The sequence below is a fragment of the Coturnix japonica genome, chromosome 24 (genome assembly GCF_054131305.1).
Source record: "Coturnix japonica strain WE chromosome 24, WE-NBRP24, whole genome shotgun sequence".
Classification (NCBI taxonomy): domain Eukaryota; kingdom Metazoa; phylum Chordata; class Aves; order Galliformes; family Phasianidae; genus Coturnix; species Coturnix japonica.
Window position 1 is genome coordinate 7,732,512 of NC_140686.1, and position 20,303 is coordinate 7,752,814.

The following is a 20,303-nucleotide window of genomic DNA, read 5'->3' on the forward strand; positions in this document are numbered from 1 at the left end:
ACAGACCAGTATGCCATGTAATGAGACAGTGTGTCACGGTTTGAACAAAAAATCCACCTATGTCTGTGACAGGGGGCCGTGGGCCCCGCAGGGGCCCTAGGCTGAAAGGAAAAAGTTAATTAGGAAAAGAAAACAGCGGCAACGATCTAAGGAGGCACACTTATTTACTAAATACTATATCGAAATATAGGATAACACAATATAATACAATATAATTGAAAATTGAGCTAACAAATCAAGCAAAATAGGAGAGAGTATGAGTCCCGTAACCGAGAATCCTACTGTGAAATTTAGGCGAAACGGTGAAGGCTCCCACACACTCCCCTGAACGCCAGAACTCGAAAGACCTCAGTCTAGTCTGCAACCGAGTTAATATAGAGTCCAGGTCCCGTGACCTATCATGTTGTTCTCTGGGATATGTAGTCTTCTTCTGTAAGTTGCAGATTCAGTAAAATTATTCATGCTATATATGATGTTATGATGTGGAATACTGATAGCAAAATTACAAAATTATTAAACCATGACACAGTGCTTTTCAGCGCAAGAGACAGATGCCAGTGAACTAAAATCATGAAACCATGTCAACAGAGAACCACAGGTGTACAGAACATGGCTTCACCTGTGTGGCAACAGGGAGTACATGTGGCAGTGGGCTGAATTATCTGCATCAGCCCTAGAGGTCAGAGCACAGGAACTGCATGGAAAATTAGTAACCAGAAGGTTCTAGTTTCTATTGCGTGGGTCCACAGAATGAGTAGGAAAGCCTGTTCATATTCTTAATATTTCATATTTTAATATTTCATTCTTAATGAAATGACTTCTTATATCAATATTCATGATTATGTGATGGATACTATAATCAGGACCATTTTGACATGTGAGTTCTTCCCATTTGTCCTAGACCTATTGTAATCTCTATATCACAGGGGGTGAGAGTGACCAAGACTATGGTGCGTTCTTTTTCGCATACTGTGAACATTGCACTGGCTTATAGGGTCATTCAGGAGCTCTACAAGGAAGTGCAGCGTCCATCAGCAAAGGCTGCAGAGACACTTCCAAACAAGGAAGTGAGCTGCTGAATAGCCACAGGAAGCAGCTGCCCACCATCACACGGTTTCTGCCAATTCCCACTTGGCAGCTGGCTTGAACTCATGGCACATACAGCTTTTGTACCCTCAACAGCAGAGACCCAAATGAGAAACTGATGTAATGATATCCCCTCCCCCCAAAAAATATGATGCCCTTTGACATGGAAAAACAACAAAAACACAAAGAGCATCCTGGGATAGAAGAGCAGTAGCGTATCCAGGAGCACAAGTCCTACAGCATTCTGAATCTGCTCACTTCTCAGATGAAAGAATTTGGAATGCTGTACTCAGTAGTGGACTCTTTTACAAGAAAGTCATAAATCATCTAGAGCAAGTTCTGCAGTGCTCTCTCAACAGGAAGAGTTTTCCTACCTGGAAGTTACAGCCTCCACCTTCCTTGCTACTGCTGAGATGATCAGAAAGGATTAAGAACAGTGATTTGTAGTCCCTGAACATCTTCATATTTCATTGTACTGTGATAATCAGCCTTGTGTTGTTCACTCAACCCCACTGACCATGATAGTGAAAAATAGGAAAAATAGCAGTGGTTGGTTCAAGTCCTGAGCTGTCATACCAATTGTTCTAAACAGCACTCAGAAACAGCTACAAGAATAACTGCAGTGAAAAACTTCGCTCTAAAGATATCGTGGCACTGCCTTTATAGGGGAATGGAGAACACAGAGACAATGATTCAGATGCAATCATATTTAATGAAGCAAAAACATCGTGGTAGCACATGCAGAAATCGCCAGGAACAGATGAGAACAGGTAATGTGCGAAGTTGGTAGATGGACTGCTGTCTGTCAAGCCGCCCTTTCCACACAGGGAGAAGGACAGGCAGAACCTGCTAACCTGAGCTTTATGACCATGACTTCCCAGGAAAGCAAATGGTGAGCAGTAATGACACAGGAAGGAAAAGAGAGATGGAAGAGGGGAAAGGCAGTCATGGAACAAAGGTGTTGGCGTGACTGAGCTGGTTCCAGTGTTCTGTCTCAAGTCCCACAAAGACTTCGTGAACTCTATGGATTTCCCACCAGGGCCATCAGCAGAAACTTTAGCACGGGAAGAACCTCCTGCTACTGTAGCGGCTGCCTAAGCCGGAGAGGCCAAAGCCTCCAGAGGAGATGGGCACACCCTCAGAGCTGAGGATGCTGCCAACGGCAGCGGAGGTAGAGGATCCCACGGCAGTGTTCTGCGGGAAGGAGCTGAGGATGGGTCCGGGCAGGGTCACCACCACGGGAGAGGGCTGGATGAAGACATTGGAGTCCTGGCACTGCCTGAAGCAGGGCTCATTGCAGCTGTTGGCCAGCGGGGTTGGGCCGCAGGGCTGGCAGGGCAGGCGGGGCAGGCACTGGTCGTAGCAGGACATGTCTGCTGTCTAGAGGGGTACCTGTTGGGACAGAGCGTCAGGAGGACACAGAAGTGAGTGAGCAACAGCCTGCCATCCCAGCAGGAGAGAGCCATGGATGTATGCTGTCTGCAGATGTGGAGGCAATGTGAGGAAGCCCACGGTATTCTCCTTCCCCACTGCATAAAAACAGATCAGAATAGCCAGGCACAAGCAGGTCAGTGCCTAGCCTACTGCTCAGGAGACACCTCTGGAAAGACCCAGCATCTCTCCATGATGCATGTGCTGTCCCTATCCCACTAACAGAACTGCCTGATCTCCCAATGCACAGCATAACATGGAGGCACTTGTACATGCAGAGAAATCCCAAAAGAAGAAGAGGTTGTGAAAGGGCTTTGGACTCACCTCGTTCCCAGGGAGATGGAGGCAAGTGGAGTGGATGACTGAGTGAGGAGTTGGACCTGCTTTTATATGATTCCAACACTGCCCCAAGCCCACACTCACTCTGCACAGACTGTAATTATCCACGAGACTCACCTCTAATGCAAATTTTCACTCCTAATGGCACAGGTTGGGTTTTTGATTTCTGTCAACTGTGACATTTCATTTCCTTCTTTCTGACCTTCACAAATTGGCTGTGGAGACACCTTTCATGTTCCACAATGAGAAGTACAAAGAGTTTCCCTGCAGAAACACCTCACTATGCTTAGAAAGACGCATCCAAAGTGCTGGAGGGATTCTGCGCTGCAGGCACAGCACGCGTATGAGGGGAAATGACATGACCTTATTTGTAACAATCTTATCAGCAAGGAAGCCATATCCTCCTGTCAATGCAGCCCTGTCCTGGACATTCAGAGTCTTCTTTTTCTGGAAACTCTTTTTTCCTCCTTGCTCATCTCTGTGAAAAGGAAGGTGGACTGTTCTGCTGCTTTCAAATCCCTTTGCACACAAAGGCAATTGTTCTGGGAACATGTTTGAATGTTTGATTGACTGATGATGCCTTTCGTAACAGGGTCTGGGGTCATTAACCTACTCATGCCATCAGCTATTTGATGCAAGTATAACATACTTTTCCCGAGCCCTGTAATTACCTAAAAAGCCCCATGGAATCTGGTCTCTACAGTAGATGGCTGTGCTGGTTTTGTGGACAGAGCATAGGTACCCCTCTTCTCAGGGAAGGATTCTCCATGTTTGTGTAGGATTCTTCCCAGTGTGGTCTTTAGTCCTACAAACTATACGCCTGCTGGGTAGGCCTCACGCCAATACAGTGGCTCATGGCCAATCCAAAATTTGTTGTTTCAAAATTGCCATCTCTAAAGAGAGATCCTTCAGGATGCCTGGCTTCTATGGATATTTTCTTGCACTTTCAGAACATGTCCCAGCTGCCTCCCTGTCTGCAGGGCAGGAAAGTGTTTTCTTCACACAGCAAGGATATCTTGCCTGCTTCTTGGTGTAAAGGGAGTACTCTTTTCACTATGTCCTTCTTGATCACTTCCAGTCCAAGAACATCCCCAGCTAGCCAGCAGCTTCAGGACCCAGCATTCCATGCTCAATAGAGGAAAGGACACATGCCACCCCAAAAGAGCTGTTTTTTCACAAGGCTGAAGAAGCCACATTCAGGCCATTCTTCAACAGCTTCACTATGATCATTTTATTGAGGACAGTGTCAAAAGCCTGAACTCCAGCAAGAACATATCCCATTCTCTTCCCTGTCATCAAGGCTTTGTATTTTATTGTGGACACTTCTCAACTTGATCAGACCTTGACTTCTTCACACTAAATCCATGCTGATTACTGCATCTGATGCACTCAGCCTTCATGTGCCAGGAAACAATTGTCACAATGCACTGTTTCAGCAGCTCCATAGGTCTGAGATGTACCGTCCTGCAGCTCCCCTGCTCCTCCTCGGTCATCATAAACAGGACATTCATGCACTTTTCCCCCATTCTTTGGAACATTTTTCCCAATCACCAACCTACGTTTATCAAGACTGAGCCTTCTCTATGCACTAATGGGCTCATCTCATCATGGGACAAATCAGCCTAATGAGTTAGAAATATCCAGTTTGCTCAAGATCTCCTGGTCCAAAAAATACATCTTGATAGCTCCATTTTTTCATCCTTGCCCCTGAGCAATGGGGTTCCAAAGACAACTCATGCTGCCTAAGAAAGAAACAAAACATAATCAGTGCCACAACATTTTCAGTGCCCAATTAAGCAGGTCTCCTGTTTCTATGAGGAGAACACTCACACATTATTAATTTTCCTTTAACCGTTAAGATCCTTACAGAAGCCTTGTTTTTCTCCTTCATATCTTTTGCCAGACTCAATTATATCACGCTTTTAGCTCCCTTCACTTCATCTCTGGCTGGGCAGACACAATAGCTCTATTCCCCTCAGATAACACATTTTTGTTACCTGACCCCAGAGACTTCACAATATTGAGACGGTGTTTGGCCAACAGTGTTTTCTTCCACAATACAGGCCACCTGACCCTTTCACCTCATGGCCGCTTTCTCAGCATACCTCACACATGAGCTTCCCCGAGGTGATCCTTGAGTATTCACCAGCATCCTTGGGCTCCTCTTCCCTCTAGGATCTTATCTCAGAATATTAAACAAAGCAAATTCCTGGAAAGGCCAAAGTCTGCTCTCCAGAAGTCAAAGGTAACAAGCTTGCCGTGTTCGCATTGCTGCCTTTAGGACATTGAATGCCAGCATTTCACAAACACTGAAGCCAGTGCTGCCTTTCACAATCACATTCAAATTCAACATAAGCCCATCCTACTCAGCAGGATGGTATCCTTAAAAACACGACTTATCAGAGCTCCTCTGTCATTTTGAGAAGGAAGCTAATGTCGAATCAGATAACAAAACTCCTCATTTGCTAATGGCCTGACATATAGATGGCACAGCAGATACCATGGTGGCTGGACATTTGGAACTCACTACACCATGGCCAGTGAGTGTGGGATTAGAGAAAAGGGACAGCAGTCAGAAACATGGGAGCACGTGTGAAAGGAAGAGAAATAACAGGTGTGTGGCTTCAGATATTAGTGCTGTGAGGGGATGCTTCCCTTCCAACAAAATGAGATGCCAGCCATTCCTTGGATCTCTCAGACAAGCACTTGAAAAGAAGTTAAAATAGTCATGACAGAAATGAGGAAATGAAATGGCAGAGTTGACAGAATTTGTGCCATTTGCATTTGAGGCGTGTCTCTTGGAAAATTACTACTTGCTTAGAATGACTGCTGGCCTGAGGCAGCTTACAAGCAGTATAAAAGTGGGCCCATCTCCTCTCTCTCATCCACTCCTCTAAGCTCTGTCTTCCTGGGAACAAGGTGAGTCCATAGCCCTTTCTCCAGCTCCGCTTCCTCCATAATTTTTGAGGAATCCAGTCAGAAAGGTCTCCTGAGCCACAGGCAAGGGAGTATACTGAATGCGCCGGTCTGCGCTTGTCAGGGTCAGTGGCTAGTTAGGGAAGGAGAAGATCATAGTCTAACTTATACAGCTTCCATATCCATAGACAACACTGTGCTTTGGCTCCCTCCTGATGGGATGGCAGGCTGCTGCTCATTCTCCGCTTCCTTTGCATCACCCTCTCTCATAACAGGTGCCCCTCCAGACACCAGACATGTCCTGCTACGACCAGTGCCTGCCTCGCCTGCCCTGCCAGCCCTGCGGCCCGACTCCGCTGGCCAACAGCTGCAATGAGCCCTGCTTCAGGCAGTGCCAGGACTCCAATGTCTTCATCCAGCCCTCTCCCGTGGTGGTGACCCTGCCCGGACCCATCCTCAGTTCCTTCCCGCAGAACACCGCCGTGGGATCCTCCACCTCCGCTGCTGTTGGCAGCATCCTCAGCTCTGAGGGTGTGCCCATCTCCTCTGGAAGCTTTGGCCTCTCTGGCTTAGGCAGCCGCTACAGTAGCAGGAGGTTCTTCCCCTGCTAGAGCTGCTGGCATTGCCCTTGGACAAAGACCTCCCTGGACTCAGAAGTTGGTAGCAGTCCTGCAGAGGAGCACTGGAATCTTGTTTTTACAGGGTCCAAGCAACGCCAGCACCAATTGCAAATGAACAGGTCCAGCATGATCTCTCGGGAAGCTTTGTCTATGTTTGCCCTTTCCCTCTTCTGCTCACTTCTTTTCCTCCTGATGCATTCTTTGTCACCTGTGCCCAATTGGTCTCTTAAACCCAGGAATCCAGACTAGGGAGGACATGATGGCCCATCTCGCTCTCTGGAAAATGCAGATGGACAGCTGGTGGGACATCCACCATGGCCATAGTGCCGACCCTATTCCTGGTTATTCCTGCATGTTGACCCCCCCTTGGAACTATTCTCTTCCCCTCTTATTACTTAATAAATTTGTGATGTATATGAATGGTCGTGAAGTGTTCTTTTGTGTTGGCTTTTCCGTAGGAAGATGGTCATCTCAAGGTGGTGCTGCACAAGACTCTTACCCAAGTAACCTGGAATGTCATGTTGGCAGTAAAAAAAAAAAAAAAAAAAAAAAAAAAAAAAAAAAAATAAAAGAGGAATCAGCAACCACACATATAGGTTATCATCACAAAGGAATCTCATGACAGGGGAATAAAAGAGCTGCACTACTCAATGAGCCATCAAAATGAAAGTAAAACTGGTGTAAGAAGAAGACACAAAAATCAAATACACAAATCTGAAAGTACACCATACCAACAGCGACTGTAGGATTTTTCAAATCCAACCATAGGAAGAGAACCTCTCTATCATCCCACATACTTGCATTCCATGTGTTGATAAACTGTTGTAAACCTTGAAGAAAACGGGTCTTCCTCCTTGCCTATACAGACCAGTATGCCATGTAATGAGACCGTGCTTTTCTGCGCAAGAGACAGATGCCAGTGAACTAAAATGAAACCATGTCAACAGAGAACCACAGGTGTACAGAACATGGCTTCACCTGTGTGGCAACAGGGAGTACATGTGGCAGTGGGCTGAATTATCTGCATCAGCCCTAGAGGTCAAAGCACAGGAACTGCATGGAAAATTAGTAACCAGAAGGTTCTAGTTTCTATTGCGTGGGTCCACAGAATGAGTAGGAAAGCCTGTTCATATTCTTAATATTTCATATTTTAATATTTCATTCTTAATGAAATGACTTCTTATATCAATATTCATGATTATGTGATGGATACTATAATCAGGACCATTTTGACATGTGAGTTCTTCCCATTTGTCCTAGACCTATTGTAATCTCTATATCACAGGGGGTGAGAGTGACCAAGACTATGGTGCGTTCTTTTTCGCATACTGTGAACATTGCACTGGCTTATAGGGTCATTCAGGAGCTCTACAAGGAAGTGCAGCGTCCATCAGCAAAGGCTGCAGAGACACTTCCAAACAAGGAAGTGAGCTGCTGAATAGCCACAGGAAGCAGCTGCCCACCATCACACGGTTTCTGCCAATTCCCACTTGGCAGCTGGCTTGAACTCATGGCACATACAGCTTTTGTACCCTCAACAGCAGAGACCCAAATGAGAAACTGATGTAATGATATCCCCTCCCCCCAAAAAATATGATGCCCTTTGACATTGAAAAACAACAAAAACACAAAGAGCATCCTGGGATAGAAGAGCAGTAGCGTATCCAGGAGCTCAAGTCCTACGGCATTCTGAATCTGCTCACTTCTCAGATGAAAGAATTTGGAATGCTGTACTCAGTAGTGGACTCTTTTACAAGAAAGTCATAAATCATCTAGAGCAAGTTCCGCAGTGCTCTCTCAACAGGAAGAGTTTTCCTACCCGGAAGCTACAGCCTCCACCTTCCTTGCTACTGCTGAGATGATCAGAAAGGATTAAGAACTGCAAAGTGAATCATAGTCACTGAACAACTAGGGAATATTTTGTACTGTGATAATCAGTCTTTTGAAAGGTTACTCAACTCCACTACCCATGTCATTGAAAAATAAGAAAAAAAGCAGTAGTTGGTTCAAGAAAACATTCCTGAGCTCTCTTACCAACTGTTCAAAACAAGACTAAGAACAACTTCTAAGAATAACTGCTGAGAAACACCTCGCTCTAAAGATATCGTGGCACAGCCTTTATAGGGGAATGAAGAACACAGAGACAATGATTAAGATGCAATCATATTTAATGAAACAAGAACATGGTGGAGGCTCATGCAGAAATCACCAGGAACAGATGACAGTTATCAGTGTGTGAAGTTGGTAGATGGACTGCTGTCTGTCCAGCAGCCCTTTCCACAGAGGCAGAAGGACAAGAAGGTTCTGCCAACACAAGTTGTGTGATCATGACTATCCAGGAAAGCAGATGGCGAGCAGTAATGGCACAGGAAGGAAAAGCGAAATGGAAGAGGCCACTCATGGATCAGTGATTTTGGTGTGACTGAGCTGGTTCCAGTGCTCTGTCTCAAGTCCCACAAAGACTTCGTGAATACTGGGGATTTTCCTCCAGGGCCATCAGCAGAAACTTTAGCACGGGAAGAACCTCCGGCTACTATAGCGGCTGCCTAAGCCAGAGAGGCCAAAGCCCCCAGAGGAGATAGGCACACCCTCAGAGCTGAGGATGCTGCCAACAGCAGCGGAGGTGGAGGATCCCACGGCGGTGTTCTGCGGGAAGGAGCTGAGGATGGGTCCGGGCAGGGTCACCACCACAGGAGAGGGCTGGATGAAGACATTGGAGTCCTGGCACTGCCTGAAGCAGGGCTCATTGCAGCTGTTGGCCAGCGGGGTTGGGCCGCAGGGCTGGCAGGGCAGGCGAGGCAGGCACTGGTCAAGGCAGGACATGTCTGCTGTCTGGAGGGGCACCTGTTGGGACAGAGGGCCAGGAGGACACAGAAGTGATGAGCAACAGCCTGCCATCCCAGCAGGAGAGAGTCAAGGCATTATTTTGGCTAAAGATACGGAGGCTCTGTGAGGAAGCCCCACTGCATAAAAACAGACCAGAATAGCCAGGCACAAACAGGTCAGTGCCTAGCCTACTGATCAGGAGACACCTCTGGCAAGAACCAGCATCTCTCCATGACACACGTGCTGCCCCTTTCCCACTAACAGAACTGCCTGATCTCCCAATGCACAACATAACATGGTGGCACTTGTACATGCAGAGAAATCCCAAAACAAGGACAGGCTGCGAAAGGGCTGTGGACTCACCTTCTTCCCAGGGAGATGAAGGCAAGTGGAGTGGATGACTGAGTGAGGAGTTGGACCTGCTTTTATACGAATCCAACACTGCCCCAAGCCCACGGTTACTGTATGCAGACTGTAATTGTCCATGAGACTCACCTCTAATGCAAATTTTTCACTCCTAATGGCACAGGTTGGGTTTTTGATTTCTGTCAACTGTGACATTTCATTTCCTTCTTTCTGACCTTCACAAATTGGCTGTGGAGACACCTTTCATGTTCCACAATGAGAAGTACAAAGAGTTTCCCTGCAGAAACACCTCACTATGCTTAGAAAGACGCATCCAAAGTGCTGGAGGGATTCTGCGCTGCAGGCACAGCACGCGTATGAGGGGAAATGACATGACCTTATTTGTAACAATCTTATCAGCAAGGAAGCCATATCCTCCTGTCAATGCAGCCCTGTCCTGGACATTCAGAGTCTTCTTTTTCTGGAAACTCTTTTTTCCTCCTTGCTCATCTCTGTGAAAAGGAAGGTGGACTGTTCTGCTGCTTTCAAATCCCTTTGCACACAAAGGCAATTGTTCTGGGAACATGTTTGAATGTTTGATTGACTGATGATGCCTTTCGTAACAGGGTCTGGGGTCATTAACCTACTCATGCCATCAGCTATTTGATGCAAGTACAACATACTTTTCCCGAGCCCTGTAATTACCTAAAAAGCCCCATGGAATCTGGTCTCTACAGTAGATGGCTGTGCTGGTTTTGTGGACAGAGCATAGGTACCCCTCTTCTCAGGGAAGGATTCTCCATGTTTGTGTAGGATTCTTCCCAGTGTGGTCTTTAGTCCTACAAACTATACGCCTGCTGGGTAGGCCTCACGCCAATACAGTGGCTCATGGCCAATCCAAAATTTGTTGTTTCAAAATTGCCATCTCTAAAGAGAGATCCTTCAGGATGCCTGGCTTCTATGGATATTTTCTTGCACTTTCAGAACATGTCCCAGCTGCCTCCCTGTCTGCTGGGCAGGAAAGTGTTTTCTTCACACAGCAAGGATATCTTGCCTGCTTCTTGGTGTAAAGGGAGTACTCTTTTCACTATGTCCTTCTTGATCACTTCCAGTCCAAGAACATCCCCAGCTAGCCAGCAGCTTCAGGACCCAGCATTCCATGCTCAATAGAGGAAAGGACACATGCCACCCCAAAAGAGCTGTTTTTTCACAAGGCTTAAGAAGCCACATTCAGGCCATTCTTCAACAGCTTCACTATGATCATATTATTGAGGACAGTGTCAAAAGCCTGAACTCCAGCAAGAACATATCCCATTCTCTTCCCCGTCATCAAGGCTTTGTATTTTATTGTGGACACTTCTCAACTTGATCAGACCTTGACTTCTTCACACTAAATCCATGCTGATTACTGCATCTGATGCACTCAGCCTTCATGTGCCAGGAAACAATTCTCACAATACACTGTTTCAGCAGCTCCATAGGTCTGAGACGTACCGTCCTGTAGTTCCTCTGCTCCACCTCGGTCATCATAAATGGGACTGCCATGCACTTTTCCCCCAGACTTCGGGGCACTTTTCCCAACCACCAACATACGTTTTTCAAGAGTGGAATGTTCCCACAGCACTCGTGGGTACATCTCATCACAGGACAAATAAGGCTAATGAGTTACAAATATTCACTTTCCTCATGCTTTCCGTATCAAATGGTACAAATAGATAGCTCCAGTTTTTCATCCTGGCCCCTGAGCAACGGGGTTCTAAAGACCACTCATGCTGGCTAAGCAAGAAACAAAGAAAACAATCAGTGCATCAGCATTTTCAGTGCTCAGTGAACTAGGACTCCCATTTTCATAGGGAGAACACATTAAGATCCTTGTAGAATTTTTTTTGTTGCACTTTATGTCCTTAGCCATGTGCAGACACTATGGCTGTTTTCATCCCAGATAGCACTTCTGTTACCATGTTCCAGAAGCTTCATAGTCCTGGCAATGAGATTGGAAAGCAGTTTTTTCATCAACAATACAGGCCTCTTTCTCAGGATACCTCACTCATGAGCTTCCCGGAGGTGATCCTTGAGAATTAACCAGCTTCTTTGGGCTCCTCTTCCCTCCAGGATCATATCCCAGAATATTCAACTAACCAAATTCCTGAAAAGGCTACATTATTTTGAGAGTGTGTTTGGTAGTGTTTTGTTCTATAGTACAGGCCCTTTCACCTGAAGGCCACTTTCTCAGGATATCTCACTCATGAGCTTCCCCGAGGTGATCCTTGAGTATTAACCAGCTTCTTCAGGCTCCTCTTCCCCCCAGGATCTTAACTGAGAGTATTCAACAAAGCAAATTCCTGAAAAGGACAATACCTGCTCTCCAGAAGTCAAAGGTAATGAGCTAGCTGAGTTTTCTTTGCTGCCTTTAGGACACTGAATGCCAGCATTTCAAAAACACTGAAGCCAATGCTGCCTTCAACATTCACATTTAACGTAAGCCCACCCTACTCAGTGTGGATGGGGTACTGAAAAACAACACTTCACAGAGCTCCTCTATTATTTGGAGAAGGAAGCTAGTGTCAAATCAGATAACAAAACTCCCGGTTTGCTAATGCCCTGATAAGCAGTTGGTCCAGCAGATATCATGGGGATGGACATTTGGAAATTGATGCGCCATGGCCACTGATTGTGGAGTTAGAGAGAAAGGATGGGAATCAGAACCATGTAGCAAATATGAAAGGAAATCACAGCTGTATGGTTTCAGATTTTAGTGCTGTGAGGAAGTACAACCCTTCTACCAAAATGAGTGGCCAACCATTCCATGAATCTCTCACACAAGCACTTGAAAGAAGTTACCCTGGAAAAACAGCCATGACAGAAATGAGGAAATGAAATGGCAGAGTTGACGGAATTTGTGCCATTAGGAGGATTATTTGCATTTGAGGTGTGTCTCTTGGAAAATTACTGCTTTCTTAGAGTGACTGCTGGCCTGAGGCAGCATACAAGCAGTATAAAAGTGGGCCCATCTCCTCTCTCTCTCATCCACTCCTCTCGGCTCCATCTCCCTGGGAACAAGGTGAGTCCACAGCTCTTTCTCCAGCTTCTCTTCCTCCACAATTCCTCTGAGGTGTCTTTGCTGAGAGGTCCCCTGAGCCACAGGCAAGGGAGGATACTGAATGTGCCGGTCTGCCCTTGTCAGGGTCAGTGGCTAGTTAGGGAAGGAGAAGATCATAGTCTAACTTATACAGCTTCCATATCTGCAGCCAACACTGTGCTTTGGCTCTCTCCTGATGGGATGGCAGGCTGCTGCTCATTCTCCGCTTCCTTTGCATCACCCTCTCTCATAACAGGTGCCCCTCCAGACACCAGACATGTCCTGCTACGACCAGTGCCTGCCTCGCCTGCCCTGCCAGCCCTGCGGCCCGACTCCGCTGGCCAACAGCTGCAATGAGCCCTGCGTCAGGCAGTGCCAGGACTCCAACGTCTTCATCCAGCCCTCTCCCGTGGTGGTGACCCTGCCCGGACCCATCCTCAGCTCCTTCCCGCAGAACACCGCCGTGGGATCCTCCACCTCCGCTGCTGTTGGCAGCATCCTCAGCTCTGAGGGTGTGCCCATCTCCTCTGGAGGCTTTGGCCTCTCTGGCTTAGGCAGCCGCTACAGTAGCAGGAGGTTCTTCCCCTGCTAAAGTTGCTGGCATTGCCCTTGGACAAAGACCTCCCTGGACTCAGAAGTTGGTAGCAGTCCTGCAGAGGCGCACTGGAATCTTGTTTTTACAGGGTCCAAGCAACGCCAGCACCAATTGCAAATGAACAGGTCCAGCAGATCTCTCGGGATGCTTTGTCCATGTTTGCCCTTCCCCTCTTCTGCTCACTTCTTTTCCTCCTGATGCCTTTTTTGTCACCCACGCCCCTGTGCTTTGTCAAACCCAGGAATCCAGACTAGGGAGGACATGATGGCCCATCTTCCTCTGTGGAAAATGCAGATGGAAAGCTGGTGGGGCATCCACCATGGCCATAGTGTTGACTCTATCCCTGTTTACTCCTGCGTGCTGTCAACCCCTTGGAACTATTCTGTTCCCCTCTTTTGACTCAATAAAGATGTGTTGTATCTCAGTCTGTGCCTCAGCATCACTCCCTCTACTCTGCAAACACTCCAGCTCACAGCAGAAATCAGCTGCTTTGGAGACCTCAGAGAAAGTGTGAGCCATTTGTGCACCCATCTCATTTCCCCATCAGGAATAACCTGGAAGAAAGAGCAGTTGGCTCCTGTGGGATGAAACTGCTACTACCACTTGAAGAAAGTGTCCTTGAAGCCTACAGTTTCCCTGGCATTCATGCCCAGCCCTGCTGTCTCTATGTCACTGAATCATTCAATCTCAGAATAGATTGGGTTGGAAGGGTCCACACACATCATCAGGTTCCAAGCCCCTGCCCTTAAGAGGTCATGCTTTTGCACTATTGCCTCGAAGTTTGCACAGGATGGACAAGTCCAGGCAAGTCCTGGGCAAGGGATGAGAAATCCTCTGTCTGAGGGACACAGATGAACAAGGTCAGGGGCAAGGAGAGAGAGAGAAGCTGCAGATGAATGGCTGTGAATTGGTCTTTTGAGTGGACTTATCCTAAGATGGCCATTTCGGTGGTGTGTCTCACATGACTCTTACCGGGAATGTCACATAGGCAGCAAAAAGGAGGATAAAAGAGGGGTCAGCAAACATGCAGTTAGGTTTCCTGACATCAGATTCCTCACATCATGAACAAGAGGGGTCTCTGACATCAGATGCTTCATGACCGGACACCTGCATGTGAAGATGATGTCTGCTTGCTGAAGAACAAGAAAGGTTTCTGCCATCAGATTCTAAAAAACATGATGCTTGTGTGCTGAAGAAGAACAAGAAGGTATCTGGCTTCAGATCCTTCGCAGCAGCTCTGCTACCAGCATACTCTTCTAGGCCTGCTGTGTGAGACTCTGCTTCTCCCTCCTCCACCTGCTCTGCGCTGCACCGGCTTGCTGCTTGTGGACAGCCACTCTGCTGTTCCTTCTGCTGCTGCTCTCCCCTGTGCTTTTGCCTTGGACCAATGGAATGACATGTGATGGGACACTGCTGCATCCGGGTTGTGACTGTCACTGCTTTACGCAGTTCTTGCTTTCTTCCTACCTTTCCTCAGAAATATGAGAAACCTGTCTACCAGTGAGGACTGAGGCAATGAACTCTACAACTGCCTCAGACTTCTCCATATCAGTCATAGCCAGAGATAATTTTCTGTGGAGAGTTTTATTGACAACTGCCTAGATGAGAAGGGTCACGTACACATTGTGCAGCTGACCAAGCAGCCATGCCACTTGCAAGGACAACGAGAACAATGGGATGTGTGATGGTGGTGAGAAGTTGGGCAGGGCTTTGGGAACTCAGCAAGGGAGTAGCTATCGGGATAATAACTACAAGTTACAAAGATAGTTGGGGTAGCATGTAATTGGGAACCAATTATGAGCTCTGCTTTTGCACTATGTATGAGCTAATTATCTGCATTATAAATGTACACGTAGCCGAAGCAATAAACAAGATTAGCTGATCATATGTCAATGACAGGTATGGTAGTTTGCTTTTCTCACGCCGTCTCCGACAATTTTCTAGACAAAAGTCCATATGGTGCCATCTTCTTTTGAAAGCTGTGGCTGAAACAGCCACAGGAATACATCACACTTTTAGAACTTTCAGGGCAGCATCAGTTCCCTCTCTGTTTCCCACTCTGCAACCCCACAGAGCAGGCTACGATCTCACTGGGATGGACTTAACTTTCCTCACGACAACACAGTTTGTGCTGTGATGTAGGTTGAGGTCAGTACAGATTTGATTACAACTCCAGAGGGGGAAATTACAAATATCACATTTCTTTAACAGTTGCTGATCACAATCTGAGTAGGCCTGCTCTTGAGATTGTTCTCTACCATCCTACTTTCTGTGATCTGCGCCACATTCTCTCTCACTTGCCATGTGCCCAATCTGAGATCTTGTGTCTGTCTTCCTCATCAGCAGTCCTGAGCACAGTCCGGCTCTCGCGTCCTACATGGCTATCATCTTTGGATTTCTGGAACCATCAATTCGAGTACATTACCAACTACAGTCTTGTTTTTCTCCTCGGGCAGTTGATTGATAGAAGATAGAAGGCGTGGTAACTTCCCTTCCTTTCCCTCTGGGCCAATTACAACTTCTTTTCAGTGTTCTGAATATCCTTAGAAGTCCAACATTCACCTGTTGCTTCTTCTCAAGAAGGTACTGCTTTATTTTTCTAAGATTAAACAATTAGTTAAGAACAACACCCTAGAACCAGTCCCAGGGCAGTGTGGAGGATGGCATGGTGGGTGGGAGGGTATGGGTAGGTGTATGCTAATACTGTCTCCTCCCATAGTTTCAAACATCAACACAAAAAAGCGTGGAATCCTTGAACACTGATAGAATAGTTGAAGGTGTGACGCTGGACTCCTTCTACGTAAGAATATTCACAGAATCACAGAAACACAGCATTGTAGAGGTTGGAAAGGACCTTTAGAGAGCATCAAGACCAACTGTCCCATGTGAGCATGTTCCCTAAAGCAGGTAGTACAGCTAGATGTGCAGACAGGTCTTGAATAACTCCACAGAAGGAGACTCCACAACCTCCACAAACTGCCTGTTCCACAGCTTCATCAACAATATTCATACTTTTGGTACTTCCATAGCAATGCCAGAGTTCCAGTTTCCCACACTGTGCAGGATCCTGGCCTGCACCTAACAAATGAATGTTAACACCATTTTGCACACTCCACAGGAGGAAAATTTAACAGGATTTGATGACCACCATGATAACAGACACACAAACTAAACCTCAGAGGCAACTCTCAACAGGATCTCTCACCAGAAGAGGCAAGAGAAAGCTGTTCAAGTAGAACAGGTCATTTGGAGAGGGAAGCCAGATTTCCACATAAGGAATCTCAGGACAGAGGATAGCATGAGCTACACTGCTCAACAAGCCATCAAAATGAAAGTAAAACTGGAAGAAGAAGACACAAAAATCATATAAATGAATCTGAAAGTGCACCATACCAACAGCGACTGTAGGATCTTTCAAATCAAACAATAGGAAGAGAACCTCTCTGTCATCCCACAAGCTTGCATCTCACGTGTTGATAAACTGTTGCCAACCTTGAAGAAAACAAGTCTTCCTCCTTGCCTACACAGATCAGTATGCCATGTAATGAGACAGTGCCTTTCTGTGCAAGAGACAGATGCCAATGACCCAAAATCATGAAACCATGACAACAGAGAACCACAGATGTACAGCACATGGCTTCCTCTGTGTGGCAACAGGGAGTACATGTGGCAGTGGGCTGAATTACCTGCATCAGCCCTAGAGGACAGAGCACTGGAACTGCACTGAAAATTAGTAACCAGAAGGTCACAGTTTCTCAGTTTCTACTGAGCTGATCCACAGAGTGAGTAGAAGGCCTGTTCTTATGTCTGATCCGAACAAAGGGACTTCATATTTCCATTTGCATGATTATGTGATGGATACTCTAATCGGGATCATTTTGACAAGTGGGTTCGTCTCATTTCACCTAGCCCTATTGTAATCTCTGTATCATAGAGGGTGAGGAGTTACCAAGACTCTCGAGGGATCTTGTTTGGATAATGGGGATATTGCACTAGCTTATAGGGCCATTCAGGAGCTCTACAAGGAAGTGCAGCGTCCATCAGCAAAGGCTGCAGAGACACTTGCAAACAAGGAAGTGGAGCTGCTGAACAGACACGGGAAGCACAGTGTGCCCTGGTGGCGCAGTGGTTAAGGACACCGCCTTGCAACACTGGGGCCCGGAGTTCGAATCACCCCTGTGGCGCAAGTGGTGTAAGTGCCGCTCTGCTACACAGAGGCTCGAATCCTGGGGGCTGGACTCGATGATCTCTAAGGTCCCTTCCAACCCGCACGAGACTATGAAGCAGCTGGCCACCATCACACAGGTTCTGCCAGGGCCCACTTAGAAGCTGTCTTGATGACGCACAGACCTCACGGCACATACAGCTTTTGTACCCTCAACAGCAGAGTCCCAAAAGAAGAATCAATCTAAAGATAACCCCTCCCAAAAAAAATGGTGACTCCCTTTGAAATGGAAAAACAACAAAAACACAAAAAGCATCCTGGAATAGAAGAGCAGGAGTGTATCCAGGAGCTCAAGTGCTACGGCATTCTGCATCTGCTCACTTCTCAGATGACAGAATTTGGAACTATGTACTCAGATGTGAACTCTCTTATCAGAAAGACATCAGTCATTAATAGTAAGTTCTACAGTGCTTTCATAACAGGAAGAGTTTTACTCCCAGGAAGCTACAGCCTCCACCAGTAGTGGTAGGTTCAAGTAAACACTCCTGAGCTGTCTTATGAACTGTTCAAAACAACACTCAGAACTACTTCCAATAATAACCGTAGAGAAACTTCTCACTCCCTAGATAACATGGTACAGCCAACATAGGAGAATGGAGAACACAGAGACAATGATTAAGATGCAGTCATATTTAATAAACAAAAAATATGGTGGTGGCTCATGCAGGAATCACCAGCAACAGATGACAGAGGGCAATGTGTGAAGCTGGTAGATGGACTGCTGTCTGTCCAGCTGCTCTTTCCACAGAGGGAGAAAGACAAGCAGGACCTGCCTACACGGGCTTTGAGAGAATGGCTGCCCTGGAAAGCAGATGGTGAGCAGTAATGACACAGGAAGGAAAAACAAGATGGAAAAAGGAAATGGCAGTCATGGATCAGAGCTGTTGGTGTGACTGAGCTGGTTCCAGTGTTCTGTCTCAAGTCCCTCTAAGACTTCGTGAACACTGGGGATTTTCCTCCAGGGCCATCAGCTTTAGCAGGGGAAGAACCTCCTGCTACTGTAGCGGCTGCCTAAGCCAGAGAGACCAAAGCCTCCAGAGGAGATGGGCACACCCTCAGAGCTGAGGATGCTGCCAACCGCAGCAGAGGTGGAGGATCCCACGGCGGTGTTCTGCGGGAAGGAGCTGAGGATGGGTCCGGGCAGGGTCACCACCACGGGAGAGGGCTGGATGAAGACGTTGGAGTCCTGGCACTGCCTGACGCAGGGCTCATTGCAGCTGTTGGCCAGCGGGGTCGGGCCGCAGGGCTGGCAGGGCAGGCGGGGCAGGCACTGGTCAAGGCAGGACATGTCTGGTGTCTGGAGGGGCACCTGTTGGGATAGATGGTCAGGAGGACAGAGAAGTGAGTGAGCAACAGCCTGCCATCCCAGCAGGAGAGAGTCAAGGCATTATTCTGGCTAAATATATGGAGGCTATGTGAGAAAACCCATGGTCTTCTCCTTCCCCACTGCATAAAAACAGACCAGAAAAGCCAGGCACAAACAGGTCAGTGCCTAGCCTACTGATCAGGAGACACCTCTGGCAAGAACCAGCATCTCTCCATGACACACGTGCTGCCCCTTTCCCACTAACAGAACTGCCTGATCTCCCAATGCACAACATAACATGGTGGCACTTGTACATGCAGAGAAATCCCAAAACAAGGACAGGCTACGAAAGGGCTGTAGACTCACCTTGTTCCCAGGGAGTTGGAAGCAAGTGGAGTGGATGACTGAGTGAGGAGTTGGACCTGCTTTTATACGAATCCAACACTGCCCCAGGCCCACACTCACTCTGCTCAGTCTGTAATTATCCATGAGACTCACCTCTAATGCAAATTTTTCACTCCTAATGGCACAGGTTGGGTTTTTGATTTCTGTCAACTGTGACATTTCATTTCCTTCTTTCTGACCTTCACAAATTGGCTGTGGAGACACCTTTCATGTTCCACAATGAGAAGTACAAAGAGTTTCCCTGCAGAAACACATCATCGTGGGTTTAAGATGCATCCAAAGTGCTGGAGGGATTCTGCGCTGCAGGCACAGCACGCGTATGAGGGGAAATGACATGACCTTATTTGTAACAATCTTATCAGCAAGGAAGCCATATCCTCCTGTCAATGCAGCCCTGTCCTGGACATTCAGAGTCTTCTTTTTCTGGAAACTCTTTTTTCCTCCTTGCTCATCTCTGTGAAAAGGAAGGTGGACTGTTCTGCTGCTTTCAAATCCCTTTGCACACAAAGGCAATTGTTCTGGGAACATGTTTGAATGTTTGATTGACTGATGATGCCTTTCGTAACAGGGTCTGGGGTCATTAACCTACTCATGCCATCAGCTATTTGATGCAAGTACAACATACTTTTCCCGAGCCCTGTAATTACCTAAAAAGCCCCATGGAATCTGGTCTCTACAGTAGATGGCTGTGCTGGTTTTGTGGACAGAGCATAGGTACCCCTCTTCTCAGGGAAGGATTCTCCATGTTTGAGTAGGATTCTTCCCAGTGTGGTCTTTAGTCCTACAAACTATACGCCTGCTGGGGAGGCCTCATGCCAATACAGTGGCTAATGGCCAATCCAAAATCAGATTCAAAATTGACATTTCTCAGGAGAGATCCTTCATGATGCCTGGCTTCCATAGATATTTTCTTGCACTTTCAGAACATGTCCCAGCTGTCCCCATGTTTGCAGGGCAGGACAGTGTTTTCTTCATCCAGCCAGGATACCTCGCCTACTTCTTGGTGTAAAGGGAGAACTTATGTTACTATGCCCTTCTTGATCACCTACAGTCCAAGAACAACCCCAGCTAGCCAGCAGCTTCAGGACCCAGCATTCCATGCTCATTAGAGGAGAGCACACTACCGCAAC

General features: G+C 47.0%; 5 protein-coding genes across 5 annotated transcripts; 2 read left to right on the plus strand and 3 right to left on the minus strand.

The window, feature by feature from the left end:
- Positions 1–1,778: 1,778 nt before the first annotated feature.
- On the minus strand, positions 1,779–2,896 carry LOC146757269 (feather keratin 1-like). The gene is made up of 2 exons (XM_085523674.1): positions 2,842–2,896; positions 1,779–2,478 (listed from the first exon to the last, which is right to left on the minus strand). The coding sequence occupies exon 2, from the start codon at positions 2,455–2,457 to the stop codon at positions 2,143–2,145; it is 315 nt and encodes a 104-aa protein (XP_085379800.1). The 5' UTR covers positions 2,458–2,478; positions 2,842–2,896; the 3' UTR covers positions 1,779–2,142.
- A 2,862-nt stretch (positions 2,897–5,758) lies between these two features.
- Positions 5,759–6,826, plus strand: LOC146757270 (feather keratin 1-like). The gene is made up of 2 exons (XM_085523675.1): positions 5,759–5,775; positions 6,048–6,826. Exon 2 carries the CDS (start codon positions 6,069–6,071, stop codon positions 6,381–6,383), a length of 315 nt encoding a protein of 104 aa, XP_085379801.1. The 5' UTR covers positions 5,759–5,775; positions 6,048–6,068; the 3' UTR covers positions 6,384–6,826.
- Positions 6,827–8,548: 1,722 nt separating this feature from the next.
- Positions 8,549–10,511, minus strand: LOC146757271 (feather keratin 1-like). The gene is made up of 2 exons (XM_085523676.1): positions 9,582–10,511; positions 8,549–9,236 (listed from the first exon to the last, which is right to left on the minus strand). Exons 1-2 carry the CDS (start codon positions 9,777–9,779, stop codon positions 8,901–8,903), a joined length of 534 nt encoding a protein of 177 aa, XP_085379802.1. The 5' UTR covers positions 9,780–10,511; the 3' UTR covers positions 8,549–8,900.
- A 1,380-nt stretch (positions 10,512–11,891) lies between these two features.
- LOC146757272 (feather keratin 1-like) lies at positions 11,892–13,680 on the plus strand. The gene is made up of 2 exons (XM_085523677.1): positions 11,892–12,624; positions 12,899–13,680. The coding sequence occupies exons 1-2, from the start codon at positions 12,442–12,444 to the stop codon at positions 13,232–13,234; spliced, it is 519 nt and encodes a 172-aa protein (XP_085379803.1). The 5' UTR covers positions 11,892–12,441; the 3' UTR covers positions 13,235–13,680.
- A 4,397-nt stretch (positions 13,681–18,077) lies between these two features.
- Positions 18,078–19,401, minus strand: LOC107324997 (feather keratin 1-like). Its single transcript, XM_015885433.3, has 2 exons — positions 19,135–19,401; positions 18,078–18,771 (listed from the first exon to the last, which is right to left on the minus strand). The coding sequence occupies exons 1-2, from the start codon at positions 19,330–19,332 to the stop codon at positions 18,436–18,438; spliced, it is 534 nt and encodes a 177-aa protein (XP_015740919.2). The 5' UTR covers positions 19,333–19,401; the 3' UTR covers positions 18,078–18,435.
- Between the last annotated feature and the right edge of the window lie 902 nt (positions 19,402–20,303).

Excerpts from the sequence above, each read along its gene's own strand:
- LOC107324997 (XM_015885433.3), bottom strand. The coding sequence starts at position 19,332 with ATGTCACAGTTGACAGAAATCAAAAACCCAACCTGTGCCATTAGGAGT. Across the intron at positions 18,772-19,134 it reads TCCAACTCCCTGGGAACAAG|GTGCCCCTCCAGACACCAGA; the intron begins GTGAGTCTACAG and ends CTATCCCAACAG.
- LOC146757271 (XM_085523676.1), bottom strand. The coding sequence starts at position 9,779 with ATGTCACAGTTGACAGAAATCAAAAACCCAACCTGTGCCATTAGGAGT. Across the intron at positions 9,237-9,581 it reads TTCATCTCCCTGGGAAGAAG|GTGCCCCTCCAGACAGCAGA; the intron begins GTGAGTCCACAG and ends CTGTCCCAACAG.
- LOC146757269 (XM_085523674.1), bottom strand. The coding sequence starts at position 2,457 with ATGTCCTGCTACGACCAGTGCCTGCCCCGCCTGCCCTGCCAGCCCTGC.
- LOC146757272 (XM_085523677.1), top strand. The coding sequence starts at position 12,442 with ATGGCAGAGTTGACGGAATTTGTGCCATTAGGAGGATTATTTGCATTT. Across the intron at positions 12,625-12,898 it reads TCCATCTCCCTGGGAACAAG|GTGCCCCTCCAGACACCAGA; the intron begins GTGAGTCCACAG and ends CTCTCATAACAG.
- LOC146757270 (XM_085523675.1), top strand. The coding sequence starts at position 6,069 with ATGTCCTGCTACGACCAGTGCCTGCCTCGCCTGCCCTGCCAGCCCTGC.